The 17,146-nt window shown below is 40.1% G+C and overlaps 1 protein-coding gene across 5 annotated transcripts in view; it reads left to right on the top strand.

Moving 5' to 3' along the window:
• The window catches only part of EYA2 (EYA transcriptional coactivator and phosphatase 2), a 99,522-nt gene that overhangs the window by 45,594 nt on the left and 36,782 nt on the right, over positions 1-17,146 (top strand). For all 5 annotated transcript variants that reach the window (XM_072026630.1, XM_038166473.2, XM_072026629.1 and 2 more), the window contains one exon: positions 3,184-3,300. In XM_072026630.1, coding sequence (XP_071882731.1) covers positions 3,184-3,300 — 117 coding nt within the window. The remainder of the gene's footprint in view (positions 1-3,183; positions 3,301-17,146) is intronic.

Here is a 17,146-nt window from a genome sequence, read left to right as displayed (position 1 = left end):
CTTGCTCTTAGAAAAACATATTTGAAGATTTAGAATGGAAGGTCATTTCTGTCGTGTCAGTGTTCTCTTCTTAAGCTTGGAGGAAAATGTGACTTTGTTAGAAATGGTAGGATTACTTTGAATTGTCTATCTACTCTTTGATATCCTGGGATATGGTCATACTAACTAGGTAAGGTTGGAGCTGGTCATTAATAAGGTAGGAGACAGTGTGAAAAACACAGGTTCAGTGGTATGTGCTACTTATAGTAGTAGTTTGTGACTGTTCCCATGGCTCACTGCTAACACAGTCTCTTGTAGTAAGTAAGATATTTAGGTAAAATACATTTTGCCTTCTTTGATTCTTCCTGGGGTTTCAATGATAAAAGCTATGTTAGGAAAAAAATCTGTATACTGTTACTGAAGAACCAAGGCACAGAGCAAAGTAAGACATGGGTAAAAAGATAAGGAGTACTACAGTTTTGGAAGACAGTCTATGTTTCAATGGATGGTTATTAGCTATAAGTGCCGTGAGCATTTCTAACCCTGGTCAGCTTTGTTCCCTGCGTTCCTGCACAGCCTTGCAAGCAGCTGTGGGGAGATGATGCTAGGCCAGGAGCAGCTGGAGGGTTCAGGCAGAGAACTAACTAAACCAGCACTCCTGATGGTGGAAAGCCTGGCAAACCAAACGTTAAGAGTGTCTTCAAGCTGTGCATGTAAATACCAAGCTCTTGAGGCAATTGGGAAGTTCTTTCCACTCCTGAAGACCAAAGAGATATTACTCTTGCTTAGGCAAAGTTCTTTAACAGAAAGCTTTGGGCTTTTCATTCCCTGCTGATCCCATGAGTGCTGAGTCTTGAAGCATTAAAATGGCTTCATAAGTTCCTTTTCTACTCTTTTGTAGAGCCACTGATAAGGCTTTTACCAAAGGGAAATTCATTGCAACAGTCTGGAAGGCCGGGGAAATGGGCTTGGAGGAGAGAAAGCTCTACCAGGATGATATGAGGAATGTTTTGAGACCCTTCCCTGGAGCTACTTGTGTGTTTGCATCATCTGGCTGATTTCCAAGAAAAACTCTGAACAGTTGTCCTGTTAGAGCAGGTGAAAGTAGAGCCATTTGCTACTGCCTCGAGTCTTTAGGGCATACATGTGTCAGGCCCATATGCTGCTTATAAATCCTGCGGATGACCTCTTAGCATCCTTGAGCAGTGATTTCCCTCCCCCAACCCATATACCCTCTCTAAGATACTTGACACAGCATATGAAAAACTCCACCTGGCTGACAACCAAGAACAATGAAGCAGTATTGTTTTTAGGCACAAAAAAAATAAAACTCGGCCAGTTTCTAGACAAAACAGAACATTGTGTGGAAATTAATTTGGTGCTAAGTTATTTCACTGTCTGACAACAATTTTTAGACTTCCAAAAAGGCCCATTTGCTGAAGATTAATTGTAGCCAGGGTAGGTTGAGTGTTTGCATGCAGAGCGCTGATGTAATTGAAAATCATGGGATGTTATGAAAAGAGGCTTCTTTACATACACTCACAAATCCTTTTGCTCCCCCAGCAGTAATGGACCCAGACGCTTGCACCAAAATATGTTCACTCACTATCCAAATAAATTTTCTGTGTTTCACAATGCAGCATTGTCATGTTGTTGCTAACTAGTACTCAAATTGCTTTGCAGTTATTCTTACCTAAAGCTAAAAGAAGAGATTTTACTAGAGAAGACATAAGCTGGGAGAAATTATTCCCAACCTGAGCAAATGCAGACTTGTTACTTCTAAGAGTCATTAAGCTAGAAAACAGCATGCTTCATGAAAGGCACATGGATTTGACTTGTCTTTTGGCAAGTTTGCCCGCAAGTGCTAAAAGACGACAGCAGCCTGGGAAGCATATAAATCCAAAGCCAGAACACCAACATCAACAGGGTCTTTGTTTAGCCCCCATACTCAGGATGTGTCCAATGGTCATTTTTGGTTTTGTGTAAATAGACATGCGAAGGAGGGGGAGGATCGCACCCAAAGGGTTCATAATAAGACATACCTTTCAGCTGTTTATTTCAATAATACAGCTGTAAAGTCATGGCAGCGTCTCGGAAGAAAAAATCAGCCCCTTTCACTACAAGCAAAGGTTTCCTCTTGCAGTGCTTCATTCAGCTGGGGCCACTCCCCCTGTAAATTATCAGTTTAATTGCCCAATTTTAGTAATGAAAAGATTTTGTGGCTTCAGGGCTTCTGTTCCTGAATTGTATGTTATACCCGTCTGAATAGGTGATAACCCCTCCTGTATGACCTGATAATAAATATTATACTACCAAAGCTGAAAATGTAATGTAAGTAGAAGATAATACCTCTATTGAGAACAGAAGTCTTGAGCTTAGTTTGCTGCAGGCCCTGTTGTTAATCGTTGCTTGCATCTGATAACTGTTCAGAAAGTTCTTGAGTCAATGAATTTAAGTGATTCTAAAACAAAACTGTCCATAAATTGTTTTTGAAAACAATGTTATTCACAGTTGCCTCTCTATCTTAGCAAAAGTTCATTCAGGTGTGCATACAGGATGTAGATGACTCAACCATTCATGGTGAATGTACTTAGAATCATAGAATCATAGAATATCCTGAGTTGGAAGGGACCCTTAAGGATCATCAAGTCCAACTCTTGACACCGCACAGGTCTACCCAAAAGTTCAGACCATGTGACTAAGTGCACAGTCCAATCTCTTCTTAAATTCAGGCAGGCTCGGTGCAGTGACCACTTCCCTGGGGAGCCTGTTCCAGTGTGCAACCACTCTCTCTGTGAAGAACCCCCTCCTGATGTCAAGCCTAAACTTCCCCTGCCTCAGCTTAACCCCGTTCCCGCGGGTCCTGTCGCTGGTGTTAATGGAGAAAAGGTCTGCTGCCTCTCGACACCCCCTTACAAGAAAGTTGTAGACTGCGATGAGGTCTCCCCTCAGCCTCCTCTTCTCCAGGCTGAACAGGCCCAGTGCCCTCAGCCGTTCCTCGTACGTCTACTTGGCTGTATTGAGAGCTGTTTGAGTAATTTAGATTTTTTTTCTAAAAGAAAAAAAAAAAGACATTATAAGAAAAAACAAAAGAGTTCATTGGTTTAAAATCTGAAATATTCTGAATTCCTAAACTTGCATTTTTATACCTCTATGTGACAAACACTTATGTTCTGCTCTTGGTTTCTACCATATGTTCCAAAGGCATCAAAACAGAGGACAGCCTGAGCCATTCCCCAGGACAGAGTGGGTTTCTTAGCTATGGATCCAGCTTCAGTACCCCAACTGCTGGACAAGCACCATACACCTACCAGATGCATGGTAAGTACAGCTTGTTGCCTTGTGGGATGTGCTATGAGAAGTCACAATAATATGCCCCTTATTAGATCAATTCTTTTCCTTTTGCAATTAGAATGAAAAGATTAGATGTAAGCAGTCAGGGTAGGAGAGACAGTAAGTCTGTAGAGGTCTGTTGTGCCTCATCAAGGAATTAATTTCTGGCAGAAGTACTGGATTTAGAACTTGTGTACCCTAGCAAAACTTTGCATATGACCAATATAGGCTTTGCCTTTCTACAGAGACTGTTCTTGTTTGTTTGTTTGTTTTGTTCTTTTTTAAATTAATTTTGTGATTTCCTCATTGGGATTCTTGGGTTAGTGTGAATTCCTGTATTCTGAGTGGAAACAAAACAAAAGTGGTTTTACACTTTGTGCCGATAGTAATGGTGGTATTACGCTTCTCCCCAGTGCTGTTCTGAACAATCTGCTGCATGGTAAAACTGCTGTGTATTATCACCACTAAAGTTTAAAAAATAAATAAAAAAAAAGATACCTTCATATTACTTTTTTTTTTTTTTTTTGACTGTTAACGCATAATCAGTGCCTGCTAAGATACATCTACCTGTTTTGTCTCCTGAAGTACCAACATCATTGAATAAGTACAGGCTGTTGAGGTAAAATTCAGAAAAGCAAAGCTGAAAGCAGCTGTTTTTTCCCAAGGTTCCTGAGCTGAGACTTAGTAAGTTTAGAGTAGCTGTTTTATTACCATCAAAATAATTACTGGTTATAAAATAGAGAATTGGATTTCCTTATGGCATCAATGACAGTGCCTTGTGCTTGGAGCTTTCTAACACTTTGTTTTGTTGTACAACCAGGAAGGCCAAAATACCCTATTCCTAAAAATAAAACTTAAAGTTATTTTTTCATCATTCCATTTCAGAAGCTGTACAAAACACCAGATTTCATGATTCAGTGTTGATTTGCCAACTCCAAGAAAGTCTTGAAAGGGTTTAAATCTGAATTGCCAAAAAGAGTGAAGTAAATGAAAATGGTGAAATTTCATTTTATGATTCACTTTAACTCATTTTTAGCATGGAATTTGATTTATTTGAGCATTTTGGTGCTGCTGGTCAGAAACCTGAAGTGCGTATGAGAGGTTTCCATTATCTTAGCTATAGTAATGTGGTTTTTTCCTCCAGTGTGTTTTGTTCCTGATCTTTGTGAATTATGTTTGTTTGTTTATTTACTTTCCTGAAACTTGCCATGTCATTACACATGAATTGGAGGAGGAGTATTAAGATTTGGATAAACTCTGTGAAATCTGAACTTAAAAATACTGTCCAGGGAATTCTTCAAGGAGTCAGCAGTTGCATTAGAGGAACCATAGCATAACCATTTCAGCTTTGTCAATCATTTTACATACAAAAAGGAATAATGAGTATGTTCTGAGAAATAGATCATGTCCTTAAAATGTCGCTTCATCTCTGTCCTTCCACCTTGAGTCCCATGAGGGTGCATTTTTGTTCCTCACTTGTAGGTCTCTTACTTTGAGTCCGCTTTGATATTTGTATTGAACTTGACTAGTAAAATGCATTAAAATGAAGTAAAATTAGACTTCTGCTTTTTGTCTTCTGCTAATCCTTAGCATGCGTGTATTTGAACATGCCTTGCATTGAACATGAATTGCCTTGAGTGCATGAACTGAGCCAAGCATTAAGAAAACAATTCCAAGAGATTAAAATGCAAATATTCTTGCTGTTTCTAAGCAAATACCTTCATTACAGCTGATGACGTAACAGTAACACAAATGAACATGCCTCAGGTAGTTAAAAATTGCCCAACTTAGGTTCTGGTGAATTGGAAGTCTTTCCTGCTGTGACTACAGGTATTCAGACTGCCTAGTTTAAAAGCAGCTCAGGTACAACTGCAGCAGCTCTGCTGGCAGCAGTGCGAGCTTGTCAGTACAAAATATGCATGAGAGGCTGATCCGCTCCAAGATCCAACTGCTGGAGGGAAGGCAAATACATTCTGCCTTGTCTTTGTCCTTACCTCGAAAACTTTACAAGGGTTGGAAACCACAGAAGAATTATGTGACTTGTCCAAGTTCATGTGGAAGCCATGGAAAGGAGACAGATCAAGTCTCTTACTTTGCTTTTTGATATTGCTGGGGATCTTTTTTAAAAACTCTAGGCAAAGTGTCCTTCTGTGTCACTACACTTAGCTATCCCCCACGTAATGAGGAACGGAAGGAGAAAATTGTATTTCTTCTCAGCCCTGAATGTGAAAGGTGGACAGACACATCTGCTTTGATTTTAAATCCAAGAGCAAATAAAATCCTAAACAGTTATATAAACCAGGAAACAAGGTAAAATCCATTTCGTTCCAGAAATTGTTTAGGAAAGCTAAAGACTGAGAAGTTACCTTTGGCTGAGACTTCACGTGCTAGTTTAGTAAAAGCGCACATCGCTAACACTAAGGTGTTTTTTGTGGCTTAGATTCCATGTGGGACATGTTCGAGACACCAGAGTTGAATGTGTCACCAAAAAAAAAAAAAAAAAAAAAAAAAAAAAACAAAAAGGCACAGGGCTGTGGTTTTCTTAATGTTGATTCCTACATGCTCTATCCATCCTACTCCAACTAGGAGTTCAGTTTTTGGCTTCTATTTTACTCCTTGAATGTCTCGATCCCATTTTGAGATTGTGTTATGCTGTTAGCAGTGGAAGTCCTCTCTCTTTGGTAAAACTGGCTTGCAGTTAACAACAGTTAGAGCCTCTGGAGTGTTGGAGCTTGTTTGCTGCTTTGTCAGTGAGCTGAAGTATCATGTATATGCCCTCCTGGAGCAACAGCAGTTGCACTCTAGCCTGACTAGCTGCTATATGATGAGATACTGATGGCTGTTGCACCACTCTTGACAGAAGTATGGGCATTTTCTTTTCCTGCCTTGGAAGATCAGTATATTCATGTCTAGGTTTTGGGTGTTGGTTTTGTCTTTTTCTTTTGTTTCCCCAGAATGCAGCTCCCACACGTGCTTTGTGTTAGCTTAGAAGAATCTGAGTCATTTGGGAAGGCAAACTCTTGACTCATTTGGGACTGAAATTTTTAATATGGCCCCTTTGCTCAATCAAGAGGTTTGGACAAACAAGTTTTATGCATCAGCACTTGAAAATCTTACACTTGCAAAGAATACTGACATAACTGCGCGTGTTGTGCCACGCAGACTGGGAGGAACTTTGTGCGTGTTCATATGGGTATGAATGTGCCCAAGGTACCTTCATAAACTGTTTCTTAGGGCAATGCTGTGGTGTTAAATAAAATCACTTATTTTCATTCGGATTTTTATGCCATTTCTGCCAGCTAACTGGCTGAAATGCAAGGGTAAAACAAAGGAAAACAGTTTCTGTAAGTGGCAGGTGCTTACTCCAAGGCAAAGGGAGCAGAAGTAAATGTGTCTTCCTGTTGTAAATAAATATGTCAACCCTTCTTCTCCTTGCTCATGCAGGGGAACAGTCTGAATCTCCCTGACCATACAGTTTATTTACCTTGTTGAGTGCTGGTGAAAGGTTTGAGTGAGAAGCTAGGAGCCTTCCTGTGCTGAGTGCTACTGAGGAATGTGCACTCTGTGCTTTCCCACGCTGCAGCACCTGGGGGCAGGGAGGCAATTGTTCCATCTCCTTAACCCAATCCAGCAACTCTCCATGCCACCCAAACTCCAGGACTGTTGGGACTTCTGCCAAGTTCACATCAGTCCTATTGGCCACCCCATTACTGGCCCCAGGCAGGAACTCTTACTGATGTGATAAAACAGCTGAAAGTGCAAATTTTTATTTAAATGCTTTCATAAAATCAAATTTCAGGGGGACTTGAAGAGTCAAGCTCTTAACCCTCACTTCAAGGACAAAATATTTATTATGTCATGTCAAAAGAGAGAAGGGATCTCAAAGAGGCTGACAAGTGCAGTGGATCAGTAAGGAAAGTAATCTCCAGGAGTGCCTGCTGCTTAGTTTTGTATTTTACAGTGTGAGGAAAAAAGGACCTTTTCAAGCTTAGATCTGCAAGTATTTGAAGACAGTAGTAGCTCAAGTACCTATAAGTGAAATAACTTTGACTGATGTTGGCCTCTCTTGAGCATCAGCTCCCAGAGCAACACAGTGAAGCTGTTTGCATGCAGGCATGGGTGGTCAGGCCATGAATCTTGAGCAGTTTGTGCAGACTGTGAAATCCTCGCGGTCCCCTCATTTATGAATTACATGGCCAGGAAATAGGTGTGTTATGCAATCACAGACTAATGTACTTTTGGGTGACACTTTGTCTCACAGAGCTCTAGGACAAATGTTCTCCTTCAGTAAGTGCCAAAGTAGCTGGAGCTGGTTGGTTTGCTCTCATGTTTCTTTGGAACCAGCACAAGCTCTGGCTAGGATTTGTGTGTCAGGGCCTCACCTCCCTGATGGCTGTTGTCAGTAATGTGCCACTTCTGAAGCCAGATTCTGTGCTCCCTTAAATCTGTTCATTTTCATTACAAACGCAGATGCAATGTAGTGTTCCGCTTTACATTTTTAATTGCTGTTTCCACCTGTATCCTGGTTCTTTAGCAAGAACAGAATACACTGAAAAGTAATAATGAGGTTAAAACCTTCTTTCAATCACGAAGTGGTAAAGAAAAAAAAAATATTTTGTGGACAGCCAGAAGGGGAAATCTATTTTCATGCTCCCATAGCATGAAAATAAATTAAATGTGGAAGGGCTTTTAAGCCAAATAGCTAATGCAAGATGTCACACACACATATAAATATAAAAGATGAGGTTGGCAAGTTCCATAGCTGACAAAAATGACATGAAACTGTGTCACAAACTTACTATAGATTGAAATAATGATTTTAATTGCCGCGTAACAGAGTGGATGTGATAGTATTTTGGCAGACTGAGTAACATTCAAATAGACTGAAATCTAGTATTATTTACTCTGAAGGAGGGACTGTATTCTCTCTCTTTTTTTTTTAATCAGTGCTGTTTACAGCATTGATTCAAGCCATTAGTGTATTTACAAAAATAATATTTGATAATGAAGCTCAGATATTTGCAGTATGCATATGACCAGTTGAGGGATGCCACTTATTTCCAGAGCCATGAATCAGAAGTATCAGTTTGAATTAGGTTTTTCTGTCTTTAAAGTAATACTTCTGTAATGCTGGGGGGAAAAAGTATTGATTCGATATGCCATTTCCTAATGGATCCTTATGTAAGTACACAACTGCAGCATTGAACAGCACCATAGTCTAAATATTAGAAATATATTTACTTTTTAACACACATTTTTCTAAGTTTGCATTTTACGAAAATTTAGCAGTTCATTGACTTGCTCGGACCTTTCGTAAAATTATTCAGTAGTAGAAATGGAATACAAGACACAAAGATTATATTCAGCCTCTGCCCCAAAGAGTTTACTGTCTAAACTGCTAATTGAGGAAAATGGTTCTTGTTGGGCAGGGGCCCAGATAAGCTAATGACACGCACCCATTCTCTTTTCTGGCTTCACTGCATTAATGGTAACAGCACAAACAGACAGGAGTAGGGCAAACTTTTTGTACTTCAGCCAAGCCTAATCTTACCCAAATGGTTCCATGGTTCAAGACAAAGGAAGAGCAGGGCTGTCAAACCCAGCGCTCTCTGGTTGAATCACTGGTGCGTGTATCTGTCTGCGATACTATGTCTGGTAGAGCTAATTAAGATTAGTAAAACCATACACTTCCACAGCTTTTGATAATTATTACTTTCCTTTTGTTTTCATAAGGCTGTAAATAGCTGGTCAGAACATGAAACAAATGTTCCAATTAAAATGTATCTCGTTTGTTTGGGTTGGGTTGGTTTTTTTATTTGTTTTTGGAACACCTCTCTGCTCCTCTCTCCCCCCCCCCCCCCATTTTTTTACAGCAACCCTCAGAGATATTTTTTATGCATCTACTCTCTAGCCATTGTGCATATTACAGACACCCTTACCTAGTTTTGTAACACCTCATATGTATTTATCTTTGGTTACTGGAGGAGATTCTTGATGCTGCAAACTGTTGCTTTGGATTTGCATAGGCAGTAGGTGCTTCATCCAGCATCATCTCTCATCCCTCTGCGCGCTGTTCGCTTCCTGATGTGTTGATCTTCCTGTCCCTTGGATGGTGAGTGAAGAGCAGACTAGGGTTTTAGTCCTATGAATATTAGCCTGGCAACCTTTTGCTCACTTGGAAAGAACATTTTTGGATTTCATGTTAGTGTAACAGAATGGAATCTGGCCCTCCATAGGAGCAAATGAATTATCAAACGCTTACGGAAATCTTTGGAATGTAATAAACTTGTCATTTAATCAGCTATGTAAAATACTATGAGAAAATTGTGCCAGCGTGTTAGCTAATACAAAAAAACATAAGCTACGTAGAGAGAGCAATAGCAGCCAGCTTATAGAGCATTTCCTGTGGTCACATGAGCATGTGTTACCCCCTCATTGCACATCAGGCCATCTCTTCCCAGCTTGTCATTAATTCCTAGACAATGCCTCGCTCTTCAGTTATTGCTAAAATGACAGCTGGTATGAAACTATGAAATTGCACAACAGTTAAAACTGTGCAGATACTGCAGATACTGTTGTTGGGCAGGAAAAGATTTGACCTTTTTTTTTTAATAGCCAAATTCATCTACCCACAAAATACTTTTTACATTACAAAGGAAAATTCAGTTACGTAACTGGGATAAATTTCCTTTGCCAAGGAATTGCAAAGTAGTATTGAGTTCAGTACAGACATAAATTTGGGGCCAAAGACCTACGCAGTGAAATTCCTTGCTACTGCTGAGCATTTGTTTTCTTTATAAGGTCTGTTCTGATCAGCTGTCAAGTAATGAATGAATAGAAAGTGGCATATATTTTGTGCAATGCTGACTTGAAATGGACTAATCATGGATGTTGCTTATGTTTGTGGAATTGCTTATGCTTGAGACAAAGTAAAATCTGAACATTTAACTGACTGAAATGTTTTATTATGTTTGAAACATTTTGGCCTATGTCAGTATCTGGATAATATTTTCAAAGAGATGCCTGAATTTCTTGCACTTTGTGTGCAAGTTTGTGTGTTACATATTTAATGTGAGCCCGTAAATATCTATTTGGCATGAACGGTTAGTTCTGCATGCATGAATTTTGCAAAGGAAGTGACATGTTTAATTTTAAGCTCGATTCTTTAAATATTTAGTGATGAAATGTGCAAGAAGGGTAAATCTCAATTTACACTTGAGAAATGTGGATCACACTTTGGCATACAGATAGTGAACCCATAAGTCCCAGAAAATAAAGGAGACGGAAAAAATATTCTCAGCAAACTGTCAATCAGATGCCTTAGATTCGTAAAATTAAAACCTCAGTAGCAAATGAGTAGCCTCTTTCAAATGCTGCTGCTTCACAGCTGGTTTGCATTAGTTGCAGTCTCAAACTGTGGCAGCAAAGCTGTCCTCTGCTCCATGGTGAGTTCAGCGGGGAGAGGCCTCTCTTCAGGAGGGGTCAGACCTCACTTTTTACAGTGTAAATACAAGTTTCCCCAGAATAACAGCACAGCCTCCCTTTCAAAGATTTCTAAACACCAGGGGCCGACCGTGCTACATTTACTTTGTTTAAAAACCAGCTATCTTACAGGAGAGGGAACTCATGGGGAGAAGCGAAGGTGTTGACAGTGATGCACTGTAAGCTTCAAGGATCTGTGCTACTGAGACCCAAGGAGAAAGCCCTGCCTTAACTTTTCCTGTTTACTGCTTTTTTTGGTGCTTCTATTCAGAAAGCTTACTGTAGTTGATATTAAAATACATTCCTAGGTCCTCATTAAACAAGGAGGGACTTAGGAAGGGATGTGCCATGGGAGGCAGTAAACACCAGGGTGCATGTTTCTGAAGCAAATGTGTATTTGCAGGAGAAAAAGGGGCTGACAACTAGTCTTAAACATCTCTAACAAGGCTTAGCAGCAGCGTAACGTGTCTTTGTCGGTGCCTTCATCCGTAAGAAACACCAGGGCTTGTGGTAGGGTTTAAAGTTTGTATGGGAACACAGGTTCTCATGGCTGAGTTGCACTCATGGAAACTCTGAAGCAGTGGCAGAAAACGTGTTGTGATAGTGGCACAGCTGAAACCAGGAGTCTGCTCTGAGACAGAGCGTGTGCTTGGGAGGTATCTCATGTCTGCCGAGGTGCTCGAGGAGGTTGTGGAGAGGGCTGTGTGGAGAAGAGCTTTGCCCACAGCCAGCTATCTGCTGTGAAGAGCTGCTGTATGCTTCATGAGGCCTCATTCTCCTAGCATGGTTCCTGTGTTTTGGAGTGTGTCCAGATCTCTCTGTTAAGAGATACAGGTAGTTTCAGACAGATGTGCTTGAATGAAAGGCAATTCACAGGTTTACCACAAAAAATTCTGGGGGTGTCTTGTACAAAACATCAGAATGACTGTTCCGGGCCTGATATCCATAGCATCTAGCTGCCTGTCCGAGTGTTGATGTTGAAATAAAAAGTGTGAGTGCTGCCCAGTGATCGTGGTGAATCCTGTTTGTACGTCATCACTGCATAGACTGGACAGGCCATATATCACGCAACAAGGTGTCTGCATGGATCGGACAGGCCATATATTAGGCAAAAAAAAAATCTTAAAGTTTAGGTATAACCTAGATAATATGACTATGAGAGATTTCCAAGATTACAGTCCTGAGCAACAGCCAGAAAGTTATTCATAGCCATTAAGAAAGGAGGACTTAAGAAGTGGCAATTAAGATGTCTATTTTAGCTGTTTTGAAGTCTAGGTAATGATTTGACTTCTGCAAGGAGACCTGCAAAACAAAAGCCAAGATTTTAATTTATCCTAGAAAGGTTTCCTTTCCTGGATCTTTGTTCTCCTTTTTACATATTAATATTTTGTAGATGCCTTTACAGTTGAACAGATTGGAAAAAATATGGATAATGAAATGGTCAAACATTACACTAAAATCCCTTTACATGAGGCTATATAGAGATTTCTATCGAGACCTCACTTAGAGACCAGATGGGTGCATGTATTTCAAAGGAAACAATACATCTTTGCTATAATGAGATCTTAAATCACAGTTTTGACATCTTGTACAAGTGAGAGAGCTAGCTAATAAGAAGTGGATGAGAAAAAGGGAACATTTTTCATATCTTAACGGAGGTTTGGTAGCTAAGAGGTGGCATATGTGTTTGAATCAGCTTAAATCTGCAGTTAACATTTCTGCTTTAAAAATAATTAAGAAATTTTAAAATTATTGTTCTCTTTCGTATAGATGTAACATCAACATAGAAAACAGTTGAATTGCAGAGATGTTTGGGTGTTGTGGAGACTTCTGTTTATGAATTGTATTTTCTTCATTTTTGTAGGTCAAAAAATCATCAGATGGTAACAGCTTGAGAAATTATGAACTTGGCCTTCATTATTCAGTTATAGTGCAGGTCACATGGAATATGCTAAAATGTTACAGAAGCTTCACTGAATAATTGATTTGGAACACCTAATAATGTTTTCTTGAAAATACCTACAAGGCAATAGAAGAGCTAGTATAAAATTACATATCAAAATTTACATTAACAATTAGCGTACCTGAATAGTCAAGCCCTTGAAAGTTAGGAAACATATGATTCATGATACTGGTGCAGTATTTGTACTGCTTTTTGTTTTATCTCCTTTTCAAGCGCTGTGTGAGGTAATGCTCAAAACAGAGCTTTAAAAAATAGAGTACAATCATATGATCAGAGACTACGTTGATATTTGTGGACAAATAGGGTCTGACTCTGCATCACTTAGCACAGGCTTTGCAAATCAGGACTTTCTTAACTGCTGTGTTGGCATCAGATAACCCTCCTGTATGTTGGTTGGTTTTTTTACATGAAATTTGGATACACTTTCTATTTGTATTGGCAGGGTTCAAATAGTGAAATTTGTGCTCGACAGTATTGTGACCTGTAGAACTACAAGAATACCTGCACTGTCTGAAGAAGAGTCCAAGAGCTCACTGAGAGTTATTAAGGATAAAAAGAAGAGGATATACATTTGGCTTAGAAAGTCTGTGTCTGGCAGATTAATTGAAGCTGATGAGGCAGTACCAGGCAGATCATTCTGCTTTTGTCTTGTTTTTCATACCTTTCTCTGAGCATGCTCTGTTGGTCCCTGTTTGTTTGTTTGTTTGTTTGTTTTTTTAGCTTCCTGGAGGTATTGCAGTACTAAAGCAGTGCATAGAGGGGCTGGAAAAGCCTTGTGGCAATTGTCTGGCTCTAGGAAGTGGTCAGTAAAGTTATCACGATCCTAAATGATGGGTCAAAGAGTGGAAACATGCTGCCCAGCTTGCTCTTTTCTTTTCTTTTGGTATTTATAGATATTTGTCTTGGTCAGGGGGAAGGGAATTGCTAGATACGTGGCTATGTCACAGGCCAGAACAGCATGACAGCAGAAGTTCTAGGGCCTGCTTGAGTTTAATGGTGACCTGGGAACTCATAACCACTAAACAGAACAGGAGGTGTCAAATCCAGCTTTCTTTTATCATGTCCAGTTATCTGTTGGTGGGGCTGCAGCGGGGTTGTGCCCCGGATCAAACCTGCAGCAGGAAGAATTGTTAATCTTCAGTGCCCATGGAGTCCCCCAGATAAGGTCAGTTTTGCTGATTGCTTATTTCAACAAGGGATTGCACAGAAACAATCTACCTCATTATTCTAAGGATGTTCACTTTTTAGCCTAAAACATTTCCTTGCAATTTGTTCTTTAAGACAATCCAATGCAATTTTCTTCTGTAGCTGCATCATCATTGGATTGGAGTGGTTAAAAGGAACACTTTCTCAAAAAATAAAATAAAATAAAATAAATTTGAATTGCTTTCCCAGGGCTCAAATCCTGAGAGTGAATGTAAACCATCACAGCACTTTCAACACCATTGTTGAGCTGGATTAAGCTCTGCAGGTGACCAGGCTCCAAAGCACAGTAAGAGCCAGGCCTGTACAAGTGGCCTGGTTATCACTCGTTAAAGCTCTTTGAGGCTCTGTGCCTTGGATGCTCCCAGAAGCAGGCAGCAAGGGAAGAGCTATGACACAGAAAAACTGTGCTGTGAACTGTGTTTTATATCACCATGCGAAGTGCCCACAAACACCTGGTCAGGTTAGCTGGAGTGGATGGGATTGTAGTGGGAGGAGAAGGGGCGTATTTTAAATGGGCTGCATGTCAGGGATTATTATCTGCAGGAGGTGTTTGTATGCTCCTGGGAGCAATATTCTTTAATAGACACTGCTGATGTCAAGTGCTATAACATGATAGAGCCGAGCTTTCATCTAGGTTAATATAGTGTGCTCTTCCCCATACTGTCTGAGCCCGTTCAGACAGAAATACAAGACTGTTTTTGGGGAAGGGTTCATGATGCCTAATGGCAAACAGTTGAGCAATATGCTACAAAGTACATATGGGTTGAGTTTTTCTTCTCCTTTAACAGGTCAGATAGTCTTGAAATACCTCCACAGCTGACAGCCGTGCAACATTTTATGAGTTTTCTTGCCCAATAAATGCAGGCAGATGTTGTAGGATTTGGAACATTACAAGGCACTGGAGTATAGTTGGTAGGAGGTAATTTTGAGGAGTGCTTAACCTCTTGCTAAAAAAGTAGCAGCTTGGAGAAGGCAATATTTACTACAGGAAACATTAGCTTGTCAGAGAGCTAAAGCACTGCAAGGAACCTTTTTGAATGACCATGCAAATCTTCATCCAGATGTTCTTCGTGGCATAGAGTAATGCACACTCTGCTGGGAGTTAGACTCTGGCCTTTCCTTGCCTCGCTCATAGTCAACATTGTTTCCTTTAGGAAAACAGCTTGCTAATGTAAGATTATACAAGCCGTAATAGGCAAACTTGTGAAATACCATGCAATTCAACTGAACCCTGTAGGCATTTATTTTATTAGTGCTAAGTGATCAAATAATCCTTTGAGAGAACTCCCCCTAAAACCGCTGTGTGATTCATCTCCGAGTTAGAGGAAGCACTTCAACCTAAACGTCGTCGTCGTTTATTTCAGGCGTATTCAGAAGGGCCCATGGCAGCTCTCCTCCAAACCCCCTTGTCTCAGTCCAGCTTGTTCTAAGTTGCAAATAGTGCTGGCTACGCAGGGAGCTGTGTTAAGTGCCCTGCTGTCCACCTCTGTCGAACCTGGCTGTCTCCTCTGGTTTTTGAGTGTCTCATTGAATACTGGAAGTACAAACCATCTGTTCTTTTAAATATAGTGGATTATTCTTATCTGAGCAGCATAGGAGACTGAGACAAACACCCTTCTGATGACAGGGTCCCTCTGACCTGTGTAGTGCAAGAACACAAACTAATTTTCAGGCTTGCTGTGGCATTGATCCAAACATCACCAGAGGTCCTTTCTATCTCTGCAGTCACAACTCTCTTAGACACCAGTATTCCTATGTTGTACTGTGTATTCATAAGCTGAAATAAAACTATTTTTTTTTTTAGCCATGCCAGAGCTTAGTTCTGAAGATACTGAAAATAACTGAATATTCCCTTATTTTCCTTACTTGCCCTTGCCTGAAAGGGAAAGGAAGAAATACAGCCTGTAACTGCAGCAATGGAAAGAGCAAAGGGGAGAGTCTGAGTAGAAGGAGAAGCCGGTGTGCAGTGCACACAAATTTGTGCAGTAGCAACACACACACCATTGAAAATTATCTTTGACCATAGTATAGATTTGAAAATATTTGAATTAAAATTGGAATGAGGGAAACATAGCAAATGAAATCCATCTGTATGAATGTATAACATCAAACAGCTCACAAAGAGTTTCTCTATAAATATTGCCCTTGGACACTCACAGAAGGAAGGGCCACATCTACTTATCAAGAAGCCATGGCACTGAATATGTACAGCATATGCATGGCTTTTATGCGGTGTCCTTTCATGCAAATGTGTTTGTGATATACTTACTTTAAAGGGAAAGTTTTTGGTACCATACATCTGAAGAGCTGTTCTTCTCCAGAATCCAGATTGTTTTATTACCAGCTAAATGTTCTTTAAGCTACCTGTGAATGAGGCCATTGTGACATTTAGCAACTGGTTTGATTGAATGCAGATGTGAACCATATTCCATATGGAGAAGATACAAAAGCAGAGATCGTAGGCTTGTTTCTGATTTGCAAGCAGGAATTTGAATGCAACTACTCGACATTGAGCTACCAAGATAGTTAGAAACAAATTACTCATGTGCTCATCTATGGTGTTGCAAATGTAACATCAGCTGCAGTTTGAGATAGCGTGCTGTCTTCAAACGTCGGGAAAATACGCCAGTGGATATGAAAGTAAAACTCCTGTAAAAATGGGCGGTATCCATTCAGAAACAAGAGGGGGACGAGCATTTCTGTACATTGCTTCCCCAGCAGCTTTCTAGAAGTGCCCCAGGGAACATAACCACTGCTATTCTAGTGTCATTGCAACCTACCTCTGAATATTTCAAGTGCTGTTATCTAGGAAGGCATTTGAAGAAAAATGGGAACATAGATAAATTGCTAATGCCAGTATGTAAGGTTTGTTTTCCAGTGGTTTTTGAGTGTAAAATCTACTGATGCAAAACTGAAATTTCATGCAGCAAAATTAATTTTATTACTGAAATTTTTATTTCTAACCAACAACTTAGGAAGGAAAAAAACATTTGGGGCCAGTTTTGATGTGGCTCTGAGTGGCTCAGTTCTGCGAGGTTGCTCACAGAAACTGTAACTAGCAGGGCTCATTCTCTGCGCTTCTTTGGGTGAAAAGGGAAGTTTTATCCTTTTCTTCTTTGACTGCGGTGCTTGTTTGTTTGCCTTCCATTTGAACTGATTGTTCATCATTGAAAATGTGGTCTC

The sequence above is a fragment of the Anas platyrhynchos genome, chromosome 21 (genome assembly GCF_047663525.1).
Source record: "Anas platyrhynchos isolate ZD024472 breed Pekin duck chromosome 21, IASCAAS_PekinDuck_T2T, whole genome shotgun sequence".
NCBI classification, from domain to species: domain Eukaryota; kingdom Metazoa; phylum Chordata; class Aves; order Anseriformes; family Anatidae; genus Anas; species Anas platyrhynchos.
This window is presented reverse-complemented; position numbering and strand designations above follow the sequence as displayed.